The sequence below is a fragment of the Takifugu rubripes genome, chromosome 14 (assembly GCF_901000725.2).
Source record: "Takifugu rubripes chromosome 14, fTakRub1.2, whole genome shotgun sequence".
Taxonomy (NCBI): domain Eukaryota; kingdom Metazoa; phylum Chordata; class Actinopteri; order Tetraodontiformes; family Tetraodontidae; genus Takifugu; species Takifugu rubripes.
Genome location: NC_042298.1, coordinates 5,853,466 through 5,879,952, shown reverse-complemented (window position 1 = coordinate 5,879,952; position 26,487 = coordinate 5,853,466). Strand labels below are relative to the sequence as shown.

Here is a 26,487-nt window from a genome sequence, read left to right as displayed (position 1 = left end):
GCAGTCCCCTCTCCTCCCTTGTCCTCCAAACCCGCCCAGAACTCTGCATTAAGACACATGTGGAAGTAATTCAGTCAATGCCCTAAGCAGGGCAGCCCTCACACACACAAGCATACATATACAATGTGCAGATGCACAAGCCCTGCGTTTGCTCACACGTCCTCTCCTCCGCCATGTGTGCAGGCGCTCATTGCGTGGCATTTGACAGTGTGTTAACTATACTGTGATCCTAAACTGCTATCAGGTTGTCCGCACTCAATCAGTGAGTCATGGGCGTGGCTCCAGGGTGAGAGGGGAGGAGAGGCAGGGTCTGCACTTTCACAACAGCCAGAATCGAGGGGTGGATTTACATAATGGTGGGTGTTACAGGACTATAAGGCTAATAGTTGATGCCCTACGGTAGTAACGATCCCTGATGCCACTATGTGTTCATTTGGTAATGAAACACAGGAAATGCTTAAATTTGAGACAGCCACATCTGTGGGTAAACAACAGGAAGTACATGTAAATGATTAGTGACCTTTAACCTCTTACACATGTTTGTGGAGGTGCTGTAGTCTAACCCAGCAGCGACTATAGGGGTCACTAATTCATCACAGGACACACACACACACACACACACACACACACACACACACCTGTGGACAGATCAGAGTCCCTAAATAATGTGCAGGTTATTGAACTGTCGGCATGCAGACATGGGGAGAACATGAAAACCACACATAGAAAGGTCCAGAACTCGGAATTACTCCCAGAATAAAATGACTTTGCCACTGCTGCATAGCTGTGCAGTGTCAAATTTATTGCTTACAGTTAACACTGCATTTAACTTGTCATGTTAATCATTTTATTGATTCTGACGTCCCTGAAAAAGTTTCAATAATAAAGTTGTAATTTTCTTGCACCAATTAAGAAATGGCAATCTATTCTGGAATTAATAATATTAATTCTAAAAACAAACACCCAAAAAAACAATTTCACCAACAGCACCAGACTGTTTTTATTTATCCATTTGTTTTGAGTGACCTTTATGAAGCCGAGGGGGTAATCAAAGATAATTGTAGCATAAATTTCCCTTTAATAGAGCGACGTTATGGCAGTAATCCTTTTAATGGGGACATGTCACAATAACAGAAGAACATGTGTAAATGATAAACATTACTGATGGCTGATTAAAATGAAGTTGCTGGCGTCCTTCATGCTGACTTACTGGAACCCTCCCATCATTAGTGTTATTAAGGACACCTGTGCTTTCCCATCGATGACACTGAAAACATCTGTAATAAAGAAGCACGTTGTCAACCGACGGAAAACACAAAGGCCGTAAATTTTTAAAGAGCTTAACCGCGTAAAGATCTGCATACCTGCCTTACAGAAGGTCCGCTGATGCTAACTCCAACCGCGTCTGCTCCCCATATGGCTCAAGGACAGCTTCATGCTGAGTGTGGACAGGCATTAAGACTAATTATGCACGAAAGGGAAGAGAATCGCTTTGTTATTATTAGAAACGTTTGGGTCCAATTTATCCCAGAAGTCAGCGTGGCCTCGGTGGATGTTTGACAGTGAGTAATCAAACACACCAAGAGAGACAGATGTAGAGGCGGTCGCTCCGTTTTACATCCCTTCCTGAGACAGATGACAGTTTTATTCTGGAGGTGAACCCAGCGCTGTGCTGACACAATGGAGACCAGAATTCCCAGTAGTGTTCTGACCTGTAGCTGGGAAACATTTCTCTCAGGGAAATGATCAAAAGTTTGCACAACTCTTTGATTCTAGGCGCTCCTCATTTGTCCTTCTGCACAGGGCGTTGGAGAGACCGTTCACATTCACTGAGAGTGACCGATCAACGTCCGCCAGTTTTGCATTACATTTTTTTTTATCAAGAGCTTCAGCTATTTTGGCCTCACGAAGGGGATTTTCACGGGCAGCTGCTGCAACATTTTTGCAGGTTAAACTAAAGCATTAAATGAAAAAGAATAATCTGGCTGCATCTACCAGGATGATGGATGGCCTTCAGATCTTTCTCTGCCAAAACCTGAAAATTCAAGGTTGGAACCGAGTCCTCAACTGGTGTCTCTTCTGTCTATCCAGACTATTGATTGCATGATACTCTTTCAGCCCTTCTCATGCGTGTTGCCACTTTTATTCCAGCTTTTCATTCCATTCCAACTGGATCTGAAAATAACACAGAGGAACACTTTGGCTTCCAGACTTTCCAGTACACAGAAGACTGCAGGACGTGTGACACAGCATCTAGTGGCTTTTACGAGCACTGCAGGAGCCTCAACATCCAGCTGTGGGACTTTGACTCTGATACAGTGGAGAGCGTGTAGTCAAAAATGAAAACAAATGTTACGTTAGGTCACATCCAAACTACTTAAAAACCCAATAAGACAAAGAGGAACAAGCGTTGCCGCGCTGTTCTCCTGTCAACAGCCGTGTGTGCTCACGGTGGAGGCGGGGGCGGGTCAAACCTGTGACAGTGGAAGTGTGAGAACGTGCGAGTCGGGTCAGGGGAGAGCAGAGGCTGGGTTGTTTTTGCAAATACAAGCGCGTTTCTGTAATTTAATATTTCACTGCCTTCACATCTGGAGCTGCATGTAAAAATGGAAAATAGAGGGGTGGGATATACTGTAGGACTGACAAGTAGAAAGAAGAGAGGGTGGAAGAAAGAGGGGAGAAAAAAACACCCTCCTCTTTTCCTCGGTGACACACACACACGCGTGTGCACGCGTTGCTCGCACTGCGACCACATGCTTGTCTGCACACACACACACACACACACACACACACTTTACAGCAACACAGGATGCATAATCACACATATACTTCTTGTCTTTCATTTTGTCTCTCCTTCTCAATCAACCCCTTTTCCTCTTTCAAGCCAGGCACATACACACACACACGCACGCACACGCGCCGCGCTGGGGTGACTGGTGTTGTAAGTTGGCGTGAGTGTGTAGGTGATCTGGGTGTGATTACTGCTTGGCTCTCCGACAGCTCTGATGATGACATTCAGTGCTTTGAGCTCCTCTGGCCTGGGCCCGCTCCAAACACAACCAGGCAGCACACACTCTCGCTCTGCCTCAGAGCCGTGCATACATGTGGCCTAGATTCTTCTGGAGCACACACTTGTCGTACTCTTAAGACTCATCAACGGCGACCATCCAAATCCCACCTGCTGCAGCTCCAGCGTGTCTCCATCACCATTGTCCAACTGCAACCTGCTCTCATGCGTGCTGCTGCTGCTGTTCCTCAGAATATTCCTGTTTGCTCCAAGTGTCTGTTAGCTTCCCTTTGCCAAGCTCCGGCAGCAGCTGTGAGCTGGATCGTTAGCTTCCAATCAGCGTCCACATAAGCGTGCACGCACAGTTTTTTCCGTTGTGGGGCATCATGCCTAGATTGTGTTATTTCTCTCGGTCCTCCAACTGTTTCTGTAGGGCAACGTCGACGGCGCGCTGATAAACGTGCACACACGCGCGCGTTCTCCTCCGTTACCATTGTTTCAGCTGGAGCGGAGTCAGTGCTTTTGTTTGCAATTACGAGGGTTTGAAGTGGAAGGGGAGAGAAGAGGAAGGATGGAAAAGTGGAGAAAAAAAGAGAAAGGGTAGGTTAGAAAAAAGCACACCAGCGTGTCTGTGACATATTAGTCACATTTTACCGTAATTGTTGTTCGACCCCATCCCACACTTGTAAAAAGAAGAAAAAAAGAAATGCTTGGGGAATGTGCTTTTGCTGTGGACGGTTTCCAAGGTTTTGTCTGGTGTGCTCTGTGCAAAGGGCACACGGAGCTTTGTGGCGGGCTGGTATGGCTTTAAAAACATTACAACTATGGGTAGAGGCCTGTTCCGCTTCCTAAGCCTCGGGCTTCGGTCGGGATTGACCCCATCAAAGCGGAATAGATTGTCCCATTTGTAGAGGTACTAAAGAGTCTTCAGCTGCAGTCTTTCGGTTTCCCCGAAATCCAAACGATCGCGCCGAGTAAAACCCAAGATGAAGGAAATCCTGACGCCATCTTGATTCTTTCCCATCTGGACCAGAAAGTGGTGATAAGAGGATCTGGGACAACTAATAGATCAAATGTGATTTATTAGAGAACACAGCGCGGGAATGTCGCCCCAAAGTGACGTCCCTGCAGCCTGAGAACGCCGGCCTTGATAAAGGCTTCACCTCCTGCTGTGACAGGCAAGTAAAAGTCCCAGTTGAGGGGTCGGCGTTGGCGTGAGTACGAGCACGAGGCGCGGTGACGGATTCTTACTGTATCCACGCGGCTTTCAACCCCAGCTCGGATGTGCAGTTTGTGTACGGTTCTCTCACACGAGACGTGCGTAATTTTGAGGCGTCGTTTCTCCACCATTGAGTGTCATTTCCCCTGCTTATTTGTGCAGAGACCCACTGACGCACCCAATGGCGTGCGTTTTTCACAATCTAGTTACGTGAAGTCAAAGCGAATTAGGCCTCAAACATATGCACGAAAAACACGAATCCACCCGCACCCATCCTCACACACACACTACTCACAATGCTCAGGGAGGTGCGCGTGTGTGTGTATGTGTGACCTGCGTACGTCCTCTCCTGACTCCCTGTGTTGCCCAACAGGGAGTGTTTGTGTGGTATCCAAGGGCAACTGCAGGGAGAGGGTGGGGGAGGCTGATGCGGAGAGGCGGGGCTGCAGCCACATTTTCTGCTCTTGTTTGTTAGCATGTCTGATGGCTGTATGTGTGTGTGTGTGTGTCTGCGGAGCACGCAGGTGGGGTGACGCACGATGTCATTATGTGTGTGTCTGTATGCATGCATGCGTGTGCCTAAGCAGCGTGTGGAAAGTGTTGTTGTCTACAGTCTAACTGTTACTGACAAGTACACACTGACTACTGGAGTCAAAAAGTTAAATGCACTCTATGCTCTTTTCTCTCCCTGGAGGCTCCCTTTTTTCTGCCTCTCGCCCTCGCCCCTCCCATTTTTATTTTCTGTATTTTTCTCTGTCATACTCTCCTGCTTTTGCTCTATCCCTGGCGGTTTCTTTCTTTTTCTCCCCGCTCCCTCCCTCCTTCCATCTCTGATGATTTTAGCAGAGGTGTGACTCATTGGGCATCGAGCCACAATGTCAGGTAGTGGGGGGGTGGGGGTGGGAGGGGAGAGAGAGAGAGAGAGACAGAAAGAGAAATTTAGAGGGGGAGGAAAGTTGAGGTTTATTGCAAAAGGGGGGTAAAAGATATGCAACATGGAAAGGAATGTGGAAGAGGGAAAGAGTGAGTGAAGGAGAGAAACTGGGGAAAGGGAGGGGTGTACAGTCAGCACAGGGAAAACATAAAAAAGGAGGGAAATGAATAATTTCTGCAAACGGTTTCCGTCACAATTGAGTATTTTCCTCCACGCATGTTTTCGCGATGCCCCCCTCATGTTTTGACTCGCTCGGTTGACCGATGTGTTTATGTGCAAACCTGTTCATTGGCAGACCTCCACTTGAGCCTTTCAAGTAGCTAATTACCGAGGGGCTCATTAATATATGTTGGCCTACCAATAAAAAAGACCTGGAGGAAACGTGGGGGGAAGAGGGGGGTGGGGGCAGAGGTGAGATTATGAGTCAGCCTGGAGAGGGCTGTGATCATGTGACCAAATAATTGTTTTATGGTTTACAGGCTAAAGGTTCTTCTCTCTCTCTCTCTCTCTCTCTCTCACACACACACACACACACGCACATGTGCACACACACTTGAACTTTCACTCCTGTCCTCAGCAAAGGTTGTATCTGTGCCAGAATCACATCTCTGTCGCCCCTCTGTCTCCCTCATCCCTTCCTTCCTCCTGTTTTCCTCCCCTGCCACAAATATCACCTTATCCTGTTCACACGTCAGCTCGTAAAGTATAAATCATTCAATTTGATCGCACCTTTGCTCGTTCTTTTCTCATCACCGAAACAAAGCCTCCCACTGATGATATATTCTCTCAGGTGGTACTCAAACTTTGGTCTCTCCTCAACACTGCCCCCTTAGGTCACTTCTTTAGTAAAACCTGTGGTGGCTGTAAGTTTTCCAGAGCGAAAAAAGGTCAGTTAGTGCATATTTTGTGCATCTATTCAGCCACAAACAATGACTGATTGCAAAGCCACGCATCAATACCTGCTCATTTTCTTCAGGTGGTATACTTTATTAGCATATAATATGGTTAGAGGGTTAGACAACAATGGTAAAACCATTTGTTTTTAAACACAGGCTTTCAGGTTTAGCTGTAACCTTGGCGCAGGAAGCACTACAGCAGCACAAAATGAACCATCCAGGAGTGTCTCTGACCTCCCGACTTCATGAGGTTCAGCTGGATTGTGGAAATAATGAGCAGTGCACTTCTTATTGAAGCTAAAACAAGGGCTCTTAATATCTTCACATTAATGAAGGAAGGTAAATATGGATGATTTAGAATGTTCCATGCTGCATTTCCTACAGCTGGTCTGGCTGAAGCTCAGACCTGGCCCCCAATAACATCCCGCTTGTTTTGAAACTGCAGTGGTGCATAAACAGTGGATTCATTTGTGTGTGTGTGTGTGTGTGTGTGTGTGTGTGTGTGTGTGTGTGTGTGTGTGTGCAGCATATTTCGCCAAACTGGAAACGAACGCACCCAGTGAATCCCAGCAGGGCTGACAGAGGCAGGAGGGGGATCAAAAGTCATCCTGATAGATCGCTATCACTCCTCCCACCTGTTCCCTCTGGAATTTCCTCTCTCCCCGAAAAAGAGAGGGAGCGCGCGTCTCTGTTATGTCTATCAGACTGTTTGTGTTTCTGCATGTGTGCATGGGTTTCCACGTGGATGCGAATCTGCATGTGTGCATGTGTGTGTAGTCTGTCTCAACGCTCCTGCAACTTGCGGGAATCTTGAACTCTGGAGCTGGAAGGCGCTGCCGGGCTGAGGTCTGTTTAGCGTCGTGCCATCTTTCTCTGCCTTTTTTCCCTTCTTCCCTTTGACAGCTCTAATAAATTGAGCAGATTAAGTTACAGCCCTCAATACAAGGCAGTTTTCCCGTTTTTCTGCTCTTTCTCTTGTTCTGTCTTCACGTTCTTTTCCTAAAAACGATCCGTTCTCTCCAGCAGACACTTTCTCATGGATGTGAGGAGACACTAACTGGCAGCGAGACGCAGCACATGCACACACGCTGTCTCTGAAGGCCTCTCGGGTTGCTGACATTTTCCATTTTTTTGCATATATAAAGTAATAATAATAATATTAGTGGGTGTGACGGAGCAAGGGTCCATTCATTGCAATGCCAGCCTCCTATAAATATCCCCCTTCACCAAGGGAACATGAGAAGCAGCAGAGACCTTCAGTTTACACAGCTGACGAGCATGTGGCCCAAACCTGCTCTTCTCTCTTTCCCCCTCATTTTCCTCACCTCCTTTCCTATTCTTGCTCTTCATTTTCCTATCACTTCATTGCTCCATCTGCTACTGTGTGTCCTTGACAGTTTTTTTTCTTTTCTTTGTTTGCCCTCCCTTATCTCCCCTCACCTGCCTTCCTCCCCCATGATTTACTAAACCAGTATCTCTCTCTCTATCTTCTCTGACCTCCCACCTCTTCTCTCACGTGTTATTCTCATCCTCTCTCTCTCTCTCTCGCTCTCTCTCTCACACACACACACACATACCCCCCCCCCCCCCCCCCGACACACACACACACACACACTAGACTGGTGCGGTAGTTTTTGTTCAGCCCTGTTGTAACTCTTTGGCTCCATCTAGTGTATCTCTTCTTTCAGCAGCTCTCCCTCCTCTGTCCTTTCTTGATCCGGGTACCCGGAACTAACTTGGATTCACCTTCAGTTAGCAGAGCAGCATAAAAAACACGGAAGGAGAAATCAATGTGTTGATAAATCCATCTATCAATGTTATTTATCAATGTTATTTGTTATGTTATTTATCTGTCGAGTTGACAATCACAAATCGATCTTAAAAAGGACTAAGCAGTCGGGCCAAAGTTTGAAGCGTTCTTTGATCACCTGACGTACACGTCCACCTGTCTGTCGCCTGTCTGTCACCTGTCTGTCGCCTGTCTGTCGCCTGTCTGTCACCTGTCTGCCGCCTGTCTGTCGCCTGTCTGTCACCTGTCTGTCGCCTGTAACCTGTTCTCTCGATCTCACTATTTTCTTCAACCACCTGATTTACACCTTTATAGTTGTTTATAACAATAGTTTGCAGTATTTATAGAACAGATGACCATTGTAGCTCCGCGCCGGTTTAGCTCAGTGCTAGGTTCGACCACGAGCGCTGTCTGGCGTTTTGACTCCTCACATTATGTTTTGTAGTTGTTCATGTGATCCAACAGACTTTCAGCTTGGCAAATACAAAAAAATAATAATACTTTCATCATTTTCATGGCGTTGGGATAATTATTGGTTCGTTTTAAGAAAATGAAAGAAGTCTATTGTAATGTTAAGTTCACAGTCAATAGAAAACTCTGACGTGATTTTCCTTATAGGACCTCAATGAATTTGTCAAAATCAGCATGACTTTAAAAACACGCCAAATGTGCACAGGTGCAAGAGTGTCACCAGATGGAGTCACTGCAACAACAATGGGTTCGAGGCTAGTTTATAAGAAAGACTTAATAAGCTTGCAGATGTTTTTCAGAATTCAAATAGGCAACGCTGTCTCTGTATTTCTTCAAGTTTGTTGAAAATCCACTTTACGTTTTAGCTAACAAATCAAAAATCAACATTTAATAAAATAATATTGTTATTATGAATCTGTAGGTATTCAATTTTTCTCGCTGATTCAGTCGTCTCAAATTTGCAGTAACACAATATCACCGGAAGATGGCGCCACCAGACCACGAATTAAAAAATACAAATCAAAGTTGCAGTTGCTTCATTTAGTGTCGAGACTGGAATGGAGCGGAATCTTCAAGAAACTTAAGCAGTCCAGTTGCTGTGATTCACCTACCAGAAGCAGGTTGGAAAGACTGAGTACACAGTGGCGATTCGAGGGGTGATGGTACCATTAAGTAAAAACCAAAACAAAAAAAACTTCAGTTAGAATGACTGCATTTACAGGAACGCTGACAAGGTCTGTTGTAAAGTAAATCGGACTGTTTGTAGGCTGGCAGATTTCTGTGGAAGATCACTGTGACCTGCGGAAACACCTACAGGGACGCTTTTACACGAACTTGATGTTTAATTTAAGTCATGAACGCTCTAGTGACAGTTCTGTCAAATGACCACTAGAGGGCAAAATACGATCACGGCTAGATCGGGAAATAAATATATAAATAAACAAATAAATAAATAAATGTTTGATGGCAACATAAGAAATACTACGGATTTAAAAAAAAAAAAAAAAGTTCTTCTGAGTTGTTCCGCGAGCTTCTACGTCAAAGTTTGTATATTATTGTGAACTTTAGCAAAATGTGTAAAAACGAAAATAAGTATCTTTAATGGCAAGTCTTTTATGTGGATTTTGAGTTAGGGTTAGACATCCATTATATGGATGCTTGTTTCCATATTCCTCGTTTTCTTTCAACTTTTAGTTCTAATAAAACGTGGGAAAAGTACCTTATTTGTATAGAGATTTACGTTCCCGAATATAACCAACAGGTGGCGCCACCAAAACACAGAGAAATAATTGACGGAGGTGGCCTCGCACTGAACTGGAGGGCAGAGGAAACCATGCCCATATCTGCTCCAATGACTCCCAATAAAAGATGTTTCCACGCATCTTTTATTTCCCATATTTGATCTTCACAGCGCCTCCTCCTCTGAGCTCCGAGTAACGGGGCAACGGAGTGACGGGTCACGGTCAGGTGCTGCAGAGAAGGAAATCACCGTGTTTCTGTCGACAATGCGAGGCGATCGGAGCGGATGAGGCCGGCTTAATGCTCCGTGTAATGCATGTTAATGTAACGGGCACCGCGGGACCGCCGACCGGAGTGCTTTGGGATTATTTATCACAAAACATTTGTATTCTTCCGTCGGAGAACGGTTGATCCCGGATAGCTAAACACTAATCCTTCACTCCGTTAATTAAAAAGAAGGAAAAGCAATTGAACTGGTGCTGGTGCTTTTCCCCCTTTTTCCAGAAATGATTACATTTCTGGAGAAGCTTAACCATCTGCTTGATGTTAAGTCTGCAAGCAGATTGTGTTTTCTGCTTATTTAAACCTGGGGATTTTAGGTTTTTTTTTTCCTGAAAAGGGGGATGTTTGGAATTTAGCGTTGCTTGTTGGAAAGATTGAATGGAACAAGTTTTATTCCAAAAGTTTAATTGAGTGCTTCTTTGTGACTTCACCCAACTCTTCAGCTTTGTTGACTTTTTCCCTTTTGCTTTCTTTTCTTACCCACTTACTTGAAAGATGGTGTCGAGCAACATTTCACCACCTCTCCGAGTCCAACTTTTCTTGTTGAAAGGTAAAACACAGTTTCTAAGTTGAAGGACAACAACATCATTCCCACCAACAACCTTCCATCAACACATCCAAACAAGAAATCCTCCCCTGGGAGGATTCTTTTTTAAACACTTCCTCGCTTCCTCTTTCCCTTCCAACCTACAAACGCACATCTCCTCGGGGACCAAGGCCGTGTCGTCAGCCCCAAGAAGACTTTCAGATTCCCAACCAGCGTCCTCCATTAAGATGCCACTCGTGTCTGTGTCGACACGAACCCGCATTCACAAAGAGTCAAAGACATCCTTTAGTGCTCTGGTCCACCCACTCCTCCCTCTCTGCGCTTCACTGACCGTCTCACTGACCAGGATTAACGCGCAGAAGATTAGATGTGAACAAACATGTGGCGCAATCTAAAGAGGCCCGATGTGTCCTTCTGCTACGATAACATCATCTTAGGGTCCCCATCGTCACTCTTCTGTTGAGCTCAAATATTTTATTCCAAAACAAACTTCAAAGTGATGCTCCCGCTTTCCCTCCTCTCCGTGAACACCTGTGAGATATCTGTTTGCTCCCAACCATAATACCTGATTACTGCAGATTAATAACGCTGCTTTTATGTTGATTATGTTGATACATGTTTGGGTCAAACTAAGAGAATTACAATCGCGTAATGCGCATTTGTTTGAGCGTGTTACTGATGAGATTTGTGTCATTTGTGCACCACGACGCAGCTCTCATTCCCCTGAATACTGATTAAAACTCAATATCCTGGCCCATCAACGATTCTGGAAAAAAAAAAAACCCGCTACTTCGTGATTAATGGATTGTGGGCATCCACCATTAAAGGATTCTCATTAAAATGCATCATAAAAATCACGGGAGCCTGTGGCACTGTCCATTGGTTCATTTGAGGGAAAGCGAATGCTTTCTCGGGCCTGGCTCATTTTAAAATGAATCCCCGGAAGCTATAAAGTAGAAGTTATAATAAATCAGGGCACGAATCAAATAAAATAATGATAGTTCTGACTGCCACCGCGGGCCTCCAGGGCACGCCATGACAAATCTATGCTCATCCTCATCTGTTAAACGCATCCTCGAGAGCGACACCCACATTTGTCCCCTAATCCAAATCTGTCTGATATCTGGTGTCAAACTTACGCCTCCTCGTCTCTTTTAATGGGTCACGACGAGGAGACGTGCGGATCAGAAAGGGTTAAACGTCCACAGTAATTAGAGTCGCGCTCCGCGTTGGCGTCCTCCAATAAGGAGCTACGTCCATCCTTCCACCCCCCCTAACACCACCACCACACACACACACATACACGCACACAGGCATACGTAGCCGTGCCCCCCCCCCCCCCCCCCCCCCCCCCCCCAACCACCACCACCACCAGTTCCTCAGAGGGACTCACACTGGAAAATCAAAGCTACCCCGTACACACATCACCGGTGCTGCGCGCAGAGCACAGCAGACAGGAGAGAGGTGCGTAGGCTCTCCTCTTACCTCGCCTTAACTCTCCAGTAAAGTTGTGAACAGGTCTTCCTAACTACACCGTTTGCTACATTTCGGCGTAAACTTTGCTTTTTTTTTTTAAAGAAAAAAAAAATCACTTTGTCGCCCACACAGCTTTATCATTTCACGAGGTGACAGATGTCCGGGTGATGTGATTTTTACGCACGCCGCTGAAATGGATTGCAGACTATCCAGAGGCAGCTGGGTACCGGTAGCTGGCTTGGTTATATGTCTGCTTCTGTGTGCGTGTGTGGTGGACTTGGTCCTCGCTCAGATTCGGTACTCCATCCCCGAGGAGCTGGAACATGGAGCTTTCGTGGGCAACATCGCCGAAGACTTGGGACTGGACGTGGCCAAGCTGTCGGCGCGTCGCTTTCGCATCGTCTCCGGCGCAAAGAAACAATATTTAGAAGTGAACCTTGAAAATGGCATCCTATTTGTGAACGAGAAAATTGACAGAGAGGAGCTGTGCGAGCGAAGCCCCAGCTGTTTTTTACACCTACAAGTGGTGATTGAGAACCCTTTAGAGTTATACAGAGTGGAAGTGGAGATTTTAGACGTAAATGACAACTCGCCCAGTTTCCCGTGGAGCGAGTTTAACCTTGACATCACGGAATCGGCTGCGCCGGGCTCCCGTTTCCCGTTGGAGAGCGCACAGGACCAAGACGTGGGCACCAACTCTCTGCGCTCCTACACGCTCAGTGCGAACGCGCACTTCGTGCTGAATATCCAGACGCGCAATGATGGAAGCAAGTTCGCCGAGCTCGTCCTGGACACTCCGCTGGACCGGGAACAGCAGAAGAAACACGAAATGGTTCTGACTGCTTTCGACGGGGGGTCTCCGGAACGGTCCGGCACAGCTGTGATAACTATCACCGTGTTAGACGCCAACGATAACGTCCCCGTGTTTGACCGCGCCGTCTACCGGGCGAACCTGGTGGAGAACGCACCGAGGGGGACGCTGGTGCTGAAGCTGAATGCCTCAGACCTGGATGAGGGCTCGAACGGAGAAGTGACATACGCGTTTAGCGGCCACGCACCGCTCAAGGTGCGCGAACTATTCAACGTGGACCCGTACACGGGAGAAATCCGAGTGAAAGGCGTTGTGGACTATGAGAAAGCCAGCGTGTACGAGCTGTTCGTGCAGGCTAAGGATCGGGGACCCTCGGCGGTGGCGGTGCACAGTAAAGTATTGGTCGACATCCTGGACGTGAATGACAACGCACCTGAGGTCATCCTCACATCGGTGTCCACCCCCGTCCAAGAGGACGCGCCACCGGGCACGGTGATTGCCGTGATCAGCGTCATGGATCGCGACTCGGCGGAGAACGGGAACGTTGACTGTCAAATTCCGAGCAACGTCCCCTTTCAGTTGCACTCATCTTTTAGAAATTATTACACCCTGGTGACAAGCGAGTACCTGGACAGGGAAGCGGTGCCTGAGTACAACATCACGCTGACAGCCCGAGACCTGGGCTCCCCCTCGCTCTCCACCAGGAAAACTATCCTGGTCCAAGTGTCTGACATTAACGACAATCCCCCGCGCTTCTCCCAGCCTTCATACACTGTTTATGTGACCGAGAATAATGCCCCCGGCGCTTCCATTTGCTCTGTGAGTGCGTTCGACCCCGATTCCAACCAGAACGCGTATCTGTCTTATTCCATTCTCGAGGGTCAGATTCAGGGCATGCCCGTGTCCACTTATGTCTCAATCAACTCTGACAACGGCAATATCTACGCACTGCGCTCTTTTGATTATGAGCAACTTAGAAACTTTCAGATCCTGGTGCAGGCGCAAGACGCCGGCTTCCCCCCGCTCGCCAGTAACATCACAGTCAACGTCTTTGTCTTGGACCAGAACGACAACGCGCCTGTTATTGTGTCCCCGCTGCCTAAAAACGGCTCCGTGGCCACAGAAGTGGTTCCGCGTTCAGTCGACGCTGGGTATCTTGTTGCTAAAATCACGGCGTTAGACGCGGACGCGGGGCAGAACTCCCGGCTGTCCTACCAGGTGTTGCAGGCTACAGACCCGGGGCTGTTCAGCGTCGCTCTGTACACCGGGGAAATCAGGACTATTCGCCGCGTGGTGGAAAGAGACGCGACAAGACACAGACTGGTCATAATGGTGAAAGACAATGGGCAACCACCGCTCTCTGCCACCGTCTCCATTGTCCTCACGGTGGTTGACAGCGTGCCGGAGTCGCTGTCAGATTTCGGCGACCTCACGCTGAGCCCACAGCCCCCCTCGAACCTCGCTCTGTACCTGATCGTGTCGCTGAGCACTATTTCTTTAATATTCCTGGTGGCAATAATCGTGCTGGCTGCGATCAAGTGCTACAAGGACAGGGAGACCATCAGCGGCTACAACCTGCCGCCGTTCGCCTGCTGCTGCTGCGGGGGATTTCAGCCCGAGCCGCCCCCGGAGGTGTTCAAAAAATCCAACCTCAACCTGCAAATTTCATCCGCCACCAAAGTGCCCACGAACTGCATGGAGGTGAATGGAAACAGCACTCTCTCACAATCATATTGTTATAAAGTGTGCCTGACTCCCGAATCAGCCAAAAGTGACTTCATGTTTCTGAAGCCGTGCAGCCCCGGCAGCACACCGAGGAACAACGAGGCCAAGAGCGCGGAATGCTCGTGGAACGCGCAAAGCCGCTGCTCGTCTGTGAACAATGGGGCGACTACTCCCAACGAGGTACAGTCAGAGAAGTGCAAAAACACCGTGTGCATGCTCTTGGTGTCATACATTCCAGACTGTTCGGGAGAACAGCATCTGGGCTGTGACATTCTACCGGGAAGGTCACAGCACGCATGCCCTTCAGACTTCTAGCAACTTGAGCAAAACAAGCCCCGCGTTGCGTTCTCAGCCTCGTTGATTGCGTGAGCACGTTGCCTCGGCTGCTGTATTCTAATCATTTCATCTCATCCCAGTGCAGCCTGTGGTGATGTTTGGCACCGGGGACTCGCAATGCGAACGTGCCAGATTATTTTTTAAATTGGTATGTTAATGATGGTGTTAAAGCCTGTTTGGGGATCCTGAGTGCGTATCGCGCCTTATCACCTCCAGAGAATGAAGTGAGATATCAATTACTGCGTGAGAGGGAGGGAGAGCAATCCAAGCGGAGTCCTCTATTTGCTCTTGGTAGCGTTTTCACAGAGACACGATTAAAAAAAAGGCACGTGGAAGCGTTTTTAATAATTCATGAATTTAATTATAGTGTGTAATAAGGGTGCTCGGAGTCATTCCTCACATATGTTCCGTGAGACAAGGGAACGGGCGCCTGCCTTCGGCGCACCCACCCGAGTTTGAACAACAAGTCAAGGTTATCTACCCGTGATTGACAAGGTGGATGGCAGCTGCTGAATTCATCCTTCCTGACGCTCAGACAAATGCTGCGCGAAGAGTCGGGTCTGTGACCCGCCCGTCTCGCTCCCGCACTGACAATATAGGACAGATAACCTCGGTAACTACCCCTCAAGGGCAGGAGCGCCGCCGAACCATTATATTACATACAATGTGGTGTATTCACAGGGGGACTGGCTGTCCATTATTGATGGAAAATGGCAAATGACCGGTTTGGGGGAGACAGGAGAGGGCGTCGATAGGGGGAGGGCGCGGGGGGGAGGATGGCGGTGCAAGGACACGGCTGGACTGAGACGTGGGCCGCCTGTAGATGGGCTGTTGATGGAGAGAAAGAGGGAGGGAGAGATTCATTTTTGGTGAGGGGTGGGAGGAGGGGGTGCTGAAGAACGCGGGGGATAAGGAGAAAGGAGATTTACAGAGGAGGGATCAATGTTTTCTATAATTCTCGGAGACGGAGCAGCAGAGCGGAAATATGTTGATTCACTATTGTTTATTATCACCTTTATGTTTCCATACAACACAATGACGCCATCACACCGGGCCCCACCAGCGAGACTGGCAAATATCATGTCTCCCTCGCACACCCGCACGCGCGCGCGCGCGCACACACTTGGTTACCAGAGGGATTTCTGGGGTCACAGGGATGGTTCTGCCTGCAGATGCGCTCCTGCAGGAGAAGGTGTCCTTCCTCTCGTTAATTGGTTTCCAGAATTCGCTCGGCGGCGTCCCTCTGCGCACCCACGTGAGTCTTCCTGAGGTCGTCAGTGACACATTAAACCTTGAATTAAGCTGCAGGGGCGCCACAGAAGGAAACGCGTGGGCTCCGCTCCATTTGACGAGGCGGAGGTGAAAAGGAGATGAAACGCAAATGCGGGCGCGGGGGAGAGGCGCGGCTACGCGACGTGCATGAAGCTGTTGAGGGCTGTGTACACTTTCAAAGAGCTCAAAGTTTTCGAGGCTCTCTGAGACTTTTAATTAAAATCCTTGCTCAAGGAGCATCAGGCAGCATTAATGTAAAACGATGCACAAAATCCACAAAACAATGACGTGTGTAATTTTCTTAATTTCCTCTCCAGCGCGATTCTCCTTTGAAGATTAAAATCATATTTCGTTTCGTCCCGGTGGGGTTCTAATTGGTTCCGTGCATAGCTGGCTCAGGGTATATTTTGAAACCCGAATCTAATAATACGCTTACGACGCGCTCTCCTTGTTAACAGCTTCGTTTGAATTAACGCAGCGTGGAATGAAACGTATTAAACAGCGAACAAACACCACGCTGGTGCTCTTCCTCACTCATACTGCGGCCCCGCTGGGGACAAAACACAACTCGAAACGAGAACTCAAAGCTTGAGGCGGTGGCGTCCTTCTGAAAAATATCCACAAGGTGGCGTCCAAAATCCAGGCAAAAGAGCCGCGTGTGCGTGTGCGGAGGAAGAGCAGGGCGGAGGAAGAGCAGGGCGGAGGAAGAGCAGGGCGGAGGAAGAGCAGGGCGGAGGAAGAGCAGGGCGGAGGCTTCTCCTCAGGTCAATTATCCCTGATCCTCGCTGATTCAAGAGGGTGGAACGAGCCAACGCTTGATGCTGAGCCTTAATATGAAGACGGAGACGAGCTGCTCAGTATTCAGCTATTTTTATACAGCAGGAACTAAATATAGTTTCTCTTTGCAGCTGAAGCAGGCAAACACGGACTGGACCCTCACAAAGAACCAGAACTCTTCCATTAAAAGGTATGGTGACTTGAATAATCTAGTCCAGCTGCACCCTGAGGGGATTATTGTTTGATTAAAGCTGCCTTCAGAAGGGAGGAGTCCTGATCAATGCTTCTGGTTCGCAGTTATAATTCCATCAACATGGACGGCACCCTCATGCGTAAGGCCATGCACGCGGACCCCGAGAACTACGTGACTTCCATGGCCCCCGGCCAGTACTGGACCTGGGGTACTCACATGAGAGGCATGAAAGGTGAGAGGTCAATCCTTTCTCCGTAAGCTCACAGGCCTGCGTGCTGTCGTGGCCCCCACGCGCAGGCTCGTGCACGTCCCTGCTGTCCTCATGACCAAATCAGCGTTCTGAAATAAAAGCAGCTTTATCTGTGTTGCACTGCAGAGTACAAGATGTCTCCCTCCTCGAGCGGGGTCGCGTCTCGTCCTTGGACTCCAAGGTGCACTCCTCCCCCGCAGCAGCAGCAGCCATCAGTGCCCCCCCACCCTCACCCCCACCCGCCGCCCGACTACCACCACAACGTGTACATCCCCGGGACACCGTCAGGCTTCTGCACGCTGAGGCCCGCGGCCCAGCGAAGTGAGCTGGACGTGCACAATTCCTTCTCCACCTTTGGCAAGAAGCGACGCCTTCAGATGTCCCCTCAGGGGGAGGCAGCCATCATAAATAATGACCTTTACAATGACTGACCATGCTGACGGAAAGGTGGATGACTTGTGATATTCTCCTGAAGACGGCTGGAGAGCAGACGCAAAGGAAGTTAAAGTAATGAAAGAAAAATTAAGGGAGGACTTCCTTGTGCTTCTTAAACTGAAGGGAAACAAAGAGCTGTTGGCTGTTGATGTGACGCGCTACTGTAATATGGCCAATTTCTGTTCCTGCCTACTATTAATATTATTTAGACAATCACAGAGCAGCAGTTATATCCAAAATCTAGCAGAACAAAATTCATAAATTGAGATTTATTTGCACATCCTTTGGATTTTATGTACTCGGTTTAATGACATTTGCTTTCTGTCTGTGTGACTGTGCCGCAGGAGCTTGTGTAAATACGCCCAAGTGTATGAATACTGCAACCTGATGCAGGCAGCTGTATAGAAGGGGGGTTCCCCAACATGTACTGTATACATTTATGAAAATAAAGTATTTTTTCCATACCCACTGTCTATGAATCATACGCGAGTGACCTCCTTATGTGAAATTTAAAATCAGATTTAGTCATTCCACATGCATGAGGCAGTCAGTTTTGTGTTCATAAGTTTCTGTCACTTATTTTTGGCTGGAAAAGTTCTGTAACTCACTCTGATATGAGGCCACGAAGCTTTTCTGCCTCCGTAAGCTGTTTTCCACAGAGGGAAATAAACAGGGCGAAATGCTAACATATGCTAATTGGAATGCTTGCATATCCATTTGCCCGCAGAGAATAGTGGGGTTCATTAACTGAACAAACAGAACATCCCTCTCTCGAAATATCACTTTAATTAAGACAACGAACACAAATGCAAGCATCAAGGGAAGAGGGATCAGTTCCAAATGTCACACCTGGATGCGAGCAGAGGGGCCTGTGACTCCTCTATCTTTGCCCTTTTCCATTCTACCTCTCTGGGAATTAGTTCCCAGCCATCAACAGATGCAAGCTGGCCACTGGCCAGGAGGCGACATCTTAATTAGGTCATGGTATGACTCAGATTGAACATAATTTCGTTAATAGGAAAATGGGTGTCCACAGAGAGGGTTGCAGGGTAACCTCTGTGATGAGGTGAACCACAGGGATGACGAGAGGGGAGAAGCAGCCATTTTTAGCCTGGCTTACTTTCACATGAGAGAGCAACAGGGCTCCATCTTTTCTTCATTGATTTAAATGTCAAATAGAAAATAACTAATATCATGAGCAAAACAGAGATATATAAAAACCATGAATATTGAATACGTTTTCATCTATTATGAAGTTTTGTTCAAACTATCGGTTTGTATGGTGGCATTAATTAAACTGTAATTCATATTTTTATCACGTGATCTGTGGTGAATCTGCTGAAATGGTGCAAGCCGCCTCATTTCTGTCTACTTGCACTGTTTAACTGTGTCCACCAGAGGGCGCATTTGACAGTGTAAAATCTAAAAAGTCTACGATACTGTAAAAACATTCTTCTTTTATTCTCTAAATAACGTCCACGTGTTAAAACCTGTCTTTCACCTGTACAATGGTGGAGCTATTTAAAAAAATGTAACAATGTTACAATGAAGCAGAATTATGATTCCTTCTGCACGGCAGGAGAGTTAAATTAAGTCACGAAGGGGCTCCGTTGCAACACGACAGGTTCTATAATGTGGGTTCTACCTACCAAGGGTTCTCTACAGTATGTACAGAAAGACTCAATTTCAATGTACATAAGTAACTTCAGATATATGAAATGTTGAAGAGGCCTTAATTTGACAAATAAATAAATAAATAAATAAATAAATAAATAAATAAATAAATAAATAAATAAATGCATACATACATAAATAAACAAACCTGTTATATCAAGCCAAACGTTTGTTCGTTGACGTTATAACACATTTGTCCAGCAGATGGCATCATTGAGTAAGATTATGGCGCAATGAACCGTTAATGGGAGAAAAAAAAGCTTGAATAATGAAAACTAAAACGAAAGCTGTAAAATCAAATGAATGAAATAACTCATTGTAAAGCTCCTTTTCTCATGGAGCATATGTCTAAAGTCGTCATACAGAGGACAGAAGAACAGAAAAGTAATCTCATTTACAAGAGCAAGCAAAGGCTCTGTTCCTTCGGTCCACCACTAAACCTGCTGGTGTCAATGGAAAGAATCGAAGTATCTGAACGAACTTGGGCACAGAGGGATCTCTCTGTTTATCCCAATAGTTGCTTCTTCAATTTCAGTCACCAGATGGTTAACGATTGATGACTGATTTGATGAGCCTGTATTGCAGGAGTTCTCTGCTGACCAGGGCGAGTGGCTTCAGAAAATAGATGAAACATGCAAAGCTTGAATTGTTGATCTTATAATAGAAGAGACCGAGCACATGTGGTCTATACAGGCCCTTGAGCACCAGCACTCGCCGTCCTAAATGACAACTAATCTATTAGATAGAAGTGCAAAATCGAGTTTAGAAAAATTAGTGACAAAACTTATACCTCTGTAGTGAAGTGGTGATTTAGGGATGTTTCTAGATGGTGTAGGTTTAGGCTGTGCACAAATGTCCAAAAGAAAATGGAGGGAAAGGAATTAAATAATTTAGTGAGGCCACTTAAAATGAGGAAAAGGTGAGCTTTGGAACAGCTGGACCCTGATCTTGCCTCCAGGGACAGCACAGAAGCTTTCACATTTTGTCTCTCAGTCATCAAAGTTGGCTAATTGATGGAATTTTAGATTTGTTTTCTCCTGCTGTCGTTCACAGAAGCCGAAGCTGCTCACAACTAGGATCATCTCTATGTAGGAGTCATCTTTACCTTTACCTCATCTTCCTCTTCATCACATCTCATTGAACCTGTGAGTAAGATGCTATTAAGCTCATCGTGCTTAGTTTTACAGCAGCAGTTACACAATGTTGCTACGATTGTTACGCTGCTCTTTCTGTCGCTGGAGATGCAAACCTCTACGAGAGAATCCTGGAGCATAACAAGATTGTTTAGGCACTCAATCTTCCCAACACTACTCTAGACCTTGTGAGAACGTTAAAAATTGCACTATTATAGCATTTAACCTTAAGTCAAATGCTCATATGGGGCCCTGCGATGAACTGGCGACTCATCCAGGGGTGGATCCTGCTTTCAACCATTGTGGAGCCTCCCAGTGACCCCGAAAGACAAAAAGCGGTTAAGAAGACAAGAAAATACGAAATAAAGAGTTTGTAAGTGTGAGCTAACTTTCTCTTCATGGTTGCAGATGACGTCACCACCAGAGTCGACCTAATCCTCTCTCTGGTTTAGAGAGTTTAACTTTCAACTGTTGGAAGTCCAAGAGAATGTGGACGGGCCACATAGTTGACAATGATACGGAGCCCCTGTGTGAGCATCACCTACTCTGGAATGTTTGTTGTTGTTTACAAGCTACGTTACTGAGCAAAGTTAGAATATATTCAGTTCATCTTTGCAATGCACTGATTCTCCTCTCACATTTGTCTCCCCCCATGACGGCTTCTGTCAGGCACGAATACACTTAATAATTTGATATTGGCTGCAATATCTAGCATATATATAACAGCACTTTGAAACCAAGAACTCCCTCACACACAGTATGGAGGGAGAATCCAGCCAGCTCAGTTTCATACATGTTCAGTGTGCATGAAGGTGCATTCTTGCCTGTGCTTCCTGTCAAGGTCAGCAGAGCAGATTTAATGGGGCCATAAAAGTGGTCAAATACACAAGCTGCTCCAAGGTTGAGATGTCGGACCAGTGGCCTGTCAACCCGTCATCAGGGTCTTTCAGGTCAAAATCAGGCCTGGCAGAGATGAGTGAAGTTTTTTTTTGTTGCATTCACTTACTGTCTTGAATTCAAATCTTAAATTATAAGTGGTCATTTAGTATTCCCTCGTGTGGTGGAACATTTGACCGTGCATCTGGAGAGCATCTGGAGGGGAAGCCCCAGAGCTGCAGATGGGGCAGACCATGAAGGAGCACAGCAGCAGCATCTGTACCAGCTGATAACACTGACCCAGGTACTCTCCAGATGAGAACTGGGCCAGAAACCTGAACATGAAACAGGGACCCAAGGAAAACCAGTCGCCGTGGCTGCTCCAGCGTCAGTATATAAAGGTGGGTGAGGTGCACCTTCTCTGTGGCATTTTCAGGAACTCTCTGGATGTGTTGTTGTTAGTCCTGGTGGAGGTTTCCAGGCATTACTAAGCATATGAGACATGGTGACAGCAGCAGTCGGTGCTGGAGGGTGCTGTGGGACCTACTACTGTAGCAGTGCTCGTAATAAATGTTGAGATGCCTTGAAAACTTGTCATGAGTAAAACCTGCCTTATAAAATTAATGCTTCAGTGAGATTTTCGGATTTGTATTTTTCTTAACACAGTCCGTTGTTGTTTGGAATAAGGTTTAGCCTCATGCTTAACAATGTGATTCATTTTACTGTCTAACTGTCTGATGCCTCTTTTCATTATCACCTTCCAACACTGTGTAATCCAGGGGTTCCCAATGACCAGGCCCCAGATCGGCACCAGGCCCCAGATCGGCACCAGGCCCCAGATCGGCACCAGGCCCCAGATCGGCACCAGGCCCCAGATCGGCACCAGGCCCCAGATCGGTACCAGGCCTTGGGTTGAGGGGGCTATAATTGCCACAAATATACTATATTGTGTTTTGATTCCAATTGCTTTACCACATATCATCAAGCAGATTACTATCATTAGAAACAAAAACAAGTTTTACTGCCTATTTATGACAAATGACAATGTTAAGATTTGACATGGCTGAGGTGAGTTTCACGTCTGCTTGAGCAGCATGGACACTAGCAAGGAAAGCTAGGAAAGAAATTGACCTCTTTAGCAAGTTTTCTTCATGAGGCTGCTGGAGAACAACCCACAGACAACGAAAATAATGAGAAAGCAGAAAAGGAAAGAAAGTAAAGGAAAGAAATCAAAACGCAACCAAAACTATGATGACTGTCACATTTAATTCGCTTCTGGAGAGCAGCTGCTCCTAATCTGGTGAGCATAGTGTGCAGGAAATAAAGTTATGACAGTATCAAAGTTAGTTTGGCACCTGAAAACAAAACATCCCGCTCTTAATGACAAATTATTTGACTATTACGAGAGAATAATAGAGAAGAGAAAATTGGGAAGCAGTTAATTCTACCAGCAGCCAAAGACATTTATTTTATGGTGATACTGCAGTAAAGCTGGACAGGTTTTTCTATCCCATAATATGTTTAAGAGGAGAGTAGATGAGATGGCAGATTATGTTTAAAGCCTGCTACTAGAAAGAGTAGATGCATCCCCGTTGTATGTCCTGAGAAAAGTAGGGACGTTTTTTTGTTTGTCAGATACATCAACCAAGGTGATCCTTGGATCTGCTCACTGAAACTATGGAAGAGCAGATATACAAGGCCGACCAGGTGAACTCTGAGCTGTGTGCTGATGGAGCAGGAGGAAAGGCTATGAAATGTTTCTTCTAGCTCCCATTAAAATGATCAGTACTGTCTAAAGGGGATTTTTCAGATGATTAACTGGCTGAACAGTTTAGGATCCACTGGCTAAAGGTCCACAACAAAACACTGATTTCATACATTAAATGATGTGAGGTTTTACAGCACAAATCACCCCCAAACTACAGCTTGTGCATAGTTTAGCTGCCAGCATCAACTGCAGAACCCCCTCCTCTCAACACATCACCCTTCTTTATATGCCTTTAACATGCTGCTCCATACTCCCCCCCCCCCCCCCCCCCCCCCACACACACACACACTCAGATCTCAGCGACACCAACATTCACTGTCATACTGTCAGGCCAGCCTCAGCCTCATCCCTCTCTCCTTATGCCTGGAATCCATCTTCTTTCAAGTTTTACTTGTTTTTTCACCTTCAAAACTTCAGTAAAATAAATTAGAATATAAATAATAGTATGAGACATAAATTATAACAGAATTGAAAGATCTTTACAGCAGCATTTTAGTTATTCACTCGCTTCTTTATTTTTGCAATCTTATTTTTGTTGTCGCATATCAGAATAATCTGGTACTCCCATTCTACCACATCTTCTTCTCTACCACATGGTGTCGCTGTTGACCACTGCAACGTCATCCATCTCTCCGTTATAACGGCACACCCATTCACAAACGGTTCAGATCAACCTGGGACAATGGTTTTTCCTCTCTGAAGGATTATTAAAACAAAAAAATCTGTATTTCTGACTCCTGCAGAGGAAACGATGCGGCTTTGGGACACAGTCTTGGTCTTGGGTGCTGTATGGCCCGCTGCTTTGTGTGTGACACGGTACTCCATAGCCGAGGAGATGGAGAGAGGGGCTGTGGTGGCCAACCTCGCTGCGGATTTGGGACTTGAACCAGGGGGACTGGCTGAACGGGAGGTAAAACTTGATATCTTCCATAATAAAAAATATCTAGATGTCAATAAAAATACAGGGGAGTTGTTTATAGTGGAGAGCATGGACAGGGAATATCTCTGTCCGACCAAAACGACGTCCTGCTTTCTGAAGCTCGATGTCATCATAGAAAGCCCATTGCGCATTTTTAACATTGAACTTGGAATAACGGACATAAATGATAATGCTCCACACTTTCGACGTGACAGAGTCGAGCTCGACGTCTCGGAATCGGCGTCGCCCGGGGAGAGATTCTCCCTCCCCAACGCGGTGGATCCAGATGTTGGCATGAATACGATTAAAACCTACTCGCTGAGCAACAGCGAACACTTCGCCATAGAAATCCAGACAGGAAGTGATGGGACACAATATGTTGATATGGTGCTCACCAAGTCTTTAGACCGAGAGCAGAAGGCTGTGCATAATTTAATTCTGACGGCCGTGGACGGAGGAGTGCCTGTGCGCTCCGGCACCGCGGATATTATTGTGAAAGTACAAGACACGAACGACAACCCTCCCCGCTTTGACAAGAAGGTTTACACGGTCAATATGACAGAAAACACGCCAGTCGGCGCCTTGGTGATGAAACTGAACGCCACTGATCTGGATGAAGGTCTGAATTCAGAGTTAGTCTACTCCTTCACGCTTTACACGTCAGAAAAGACGCAAAATGTCTTCGCGGTGAATCCAGAGACGGGCGAGATCACTGTGAAAGGCACCGTCGATTATGAAGACATGAAGTTTTACGAGCTGCACATCGAGGCCAGAGACAAAGGGACACATCCCTTATTGGGACAGTGCAAAGTGGTCATCCTCGTGACGGACATCAATGATAATTATCCCGAAATTACAATACAGTCTGTTAAAAACACGGTGGAGGAGAATATCCCAATAGGAACCGTCATTGCGCTGGTGGCCATAAGGGACAGAGACACAGGAGAAAACGGCAAAGCAACATTAACTTTTAATCAGAACCTTCCATTTATTCTTAACCAGTCGTCGGAGAGACCAGATCATTACAGCCTTTTAGTGTCTGAACCGTTAGACCGCGAGTCAGTGCCGGATTATGACATCACACTGATTGTGACAGATGCGGGAACGCCTCCATTATCTGACAATGAAACCATACATTTACACCTAATGGACATTAATGATAATGCTCCTCACTTCCCTCAGTCATTTTATACTATACGTGTCACTGAGAATAACGCACCGGGGGCCTTGCTCAGTTCTCTGACGGCCTTTGACCCTGACCTCCATGAGAACCAGTATTTAGTTTACTTCATCCTAGAGAAGGAGATCGCCAACACGTCCATGTCCATGTTGTTCTCCATCAACCCAGAGGACGGAAATCTTTACGGGCTGAAAACTTTTGACTACGAGATTGAGAAGGAGTTTCTTTTCCACATTGAGGCCAGAGACTCTGGTTCTCCTCCACTCAGCAGTAACGTGACCGTCCACATCATTATTGTGGACCAGAACGACAACGCTCCGGTCATTGTGTCTCCGTGGCGTGCGCAGGGCTCTGTGGTGGAGGAAAAGATCCCCAGATCCACTGACAAAGCCTCTCTGGTTGCCAAGGTGATAGCTTTAGATGTGGACTCGGTGCACAACTCCAGGATCACCTACCAGTTACTCCAGGTGACTGACGCCACCTTGTTCAGTCTGGATCAGTACAACGGAGAGATCCGGACCATGAGGATGTTCAGCTACAGAGATCCACGCCACCAGAGACTGGTTGTTGTTGCCAAGGACAACGGGAACCCTGCTCTGTCTGCCACCGTCACCATTAAGCTGTCCACAGTGGAGACTGCTGTTAAAGCCTACTCTGACCTGACTGAGGTTCCTCTGGAATACGACATCTTCTCAGACCTGAACCTGTACCTGGTCATCGGTCTGGGCTCAGTGTCATTTCTGCTGCTCATCACCATCCTGGTCACCATCGTCATCAAGTGTCAGAAACCCAAGGCCAGCAAGGCTGCTCCTCCCTGCAGGAACAGTGTGATCAGTGAGAGAAACTCCACCATCGCTGATTCCACTCTGGTGTCCAACGATGCGTACTGGTACAGCCTGTTTCTAGCAGAGACCAGGAAAGGGAAACTGGTGGTTAGACAGCCTGTGCCAAAGGGCTCCAGGTACATCGTGTCCAGTATACCCAGAGGTACAGGAATGACCGACACTAGTGGCTCTGCTCCCTCTACTCTGCAGGTGAGCAAACAAGACACACATTTGCTTTCAGTAATATTTAAGTTTGCATCTTCAACTATTACACTTATTTTACAATTTTAGTATGATTTCATATTTCATACTTTTAAAGTAAAAATATCTGTGTTCAGTATTGGTGATATACAAGGAGTGGCGCTGTTGACTATTAAAATATCAGCTCACAGAGAGGATGAATCTATGTGTGTCAGCTCCGCGGTGCTGAACGCACCAGCAGAAAATCGGCTTC

The 26,487-nt window shown here is 46.7% G+C and overlaps 2 protein-coding genes and 1 long non-coding RNA gene across 4 annotated transcripts; 2 read left to right on the top strand and 1 right to left on the bottom strand.

Annotated features, from left to right (window-relative positions):
• Nucleotides 1-1,104: 1,104 nt before the first annotated feature.
• Nucleotides 1,105-3,249, bottom strand: LOC115252430 (uncharacterized). Its single transcript, XR_003890885.1, has 3 exons — nt 3,179-3,249; nt 1,365-1,461; nt 1,105-1,277 (listed from the first exon to the last, which is right to left on the bottom strand). It is a non-coding gene; the product is annotated as an uncharacterized lncRNA (long non-coding RNA).
• Nucleotides 3,250-11,798: 8,549 nt separating this feature from the next.
• On the top strand, nt 11,799-18,106 carry LOC101070989 (protocadherin-10). Of its 2 annotated transcripts, XM_029847669.1 has the most exons (5): nt 11,799-14,372; nt 14,463-14,576; nt 16,913-16,971; nt 17,079-17,206; nt 17,351-18,106. In XM_029847669.1, the coding sequence occupies exons 1-5, from the start codon at nt 12,054-12,056 to the stop codon at nt 17,653-17,655; spliced, it is 2,925 nt and encodes a 974-aa protein (XP_029703529.1). In that variant the 5' UTR covers nt 11,799-12,053; the 3' UTR covers nt 17,656-18,106. The 2 variants fall into 2 exon arrangements, with proteins under 2 accessions (XP_029703529.1, XP_029703528.1); XM_029847668.1 differs by having other exon boundaries at nt 11,799-14,576.
• A 5,672-nt stretch (nt 18,107-23,778) lies between these two features.
• On the top strand, nt 23,779-26,352 carry pcdhb (protocadherin b). Its single transcript, XM_029846903.1, has one exon. The coding sequence runs from the start codon at nt 23,862-23,864 to the stop codon at nt 26,322-26,324; it is 2,463 nt and encodes an 820-aa protein (XP_029702763.1). The 5' UTR covers nt 23,779-23,861; the 3' UTR covers nt 26,325-26,352.
• Nucleotides 26,353-26,487: the final 135 nt, after the last annotated feature.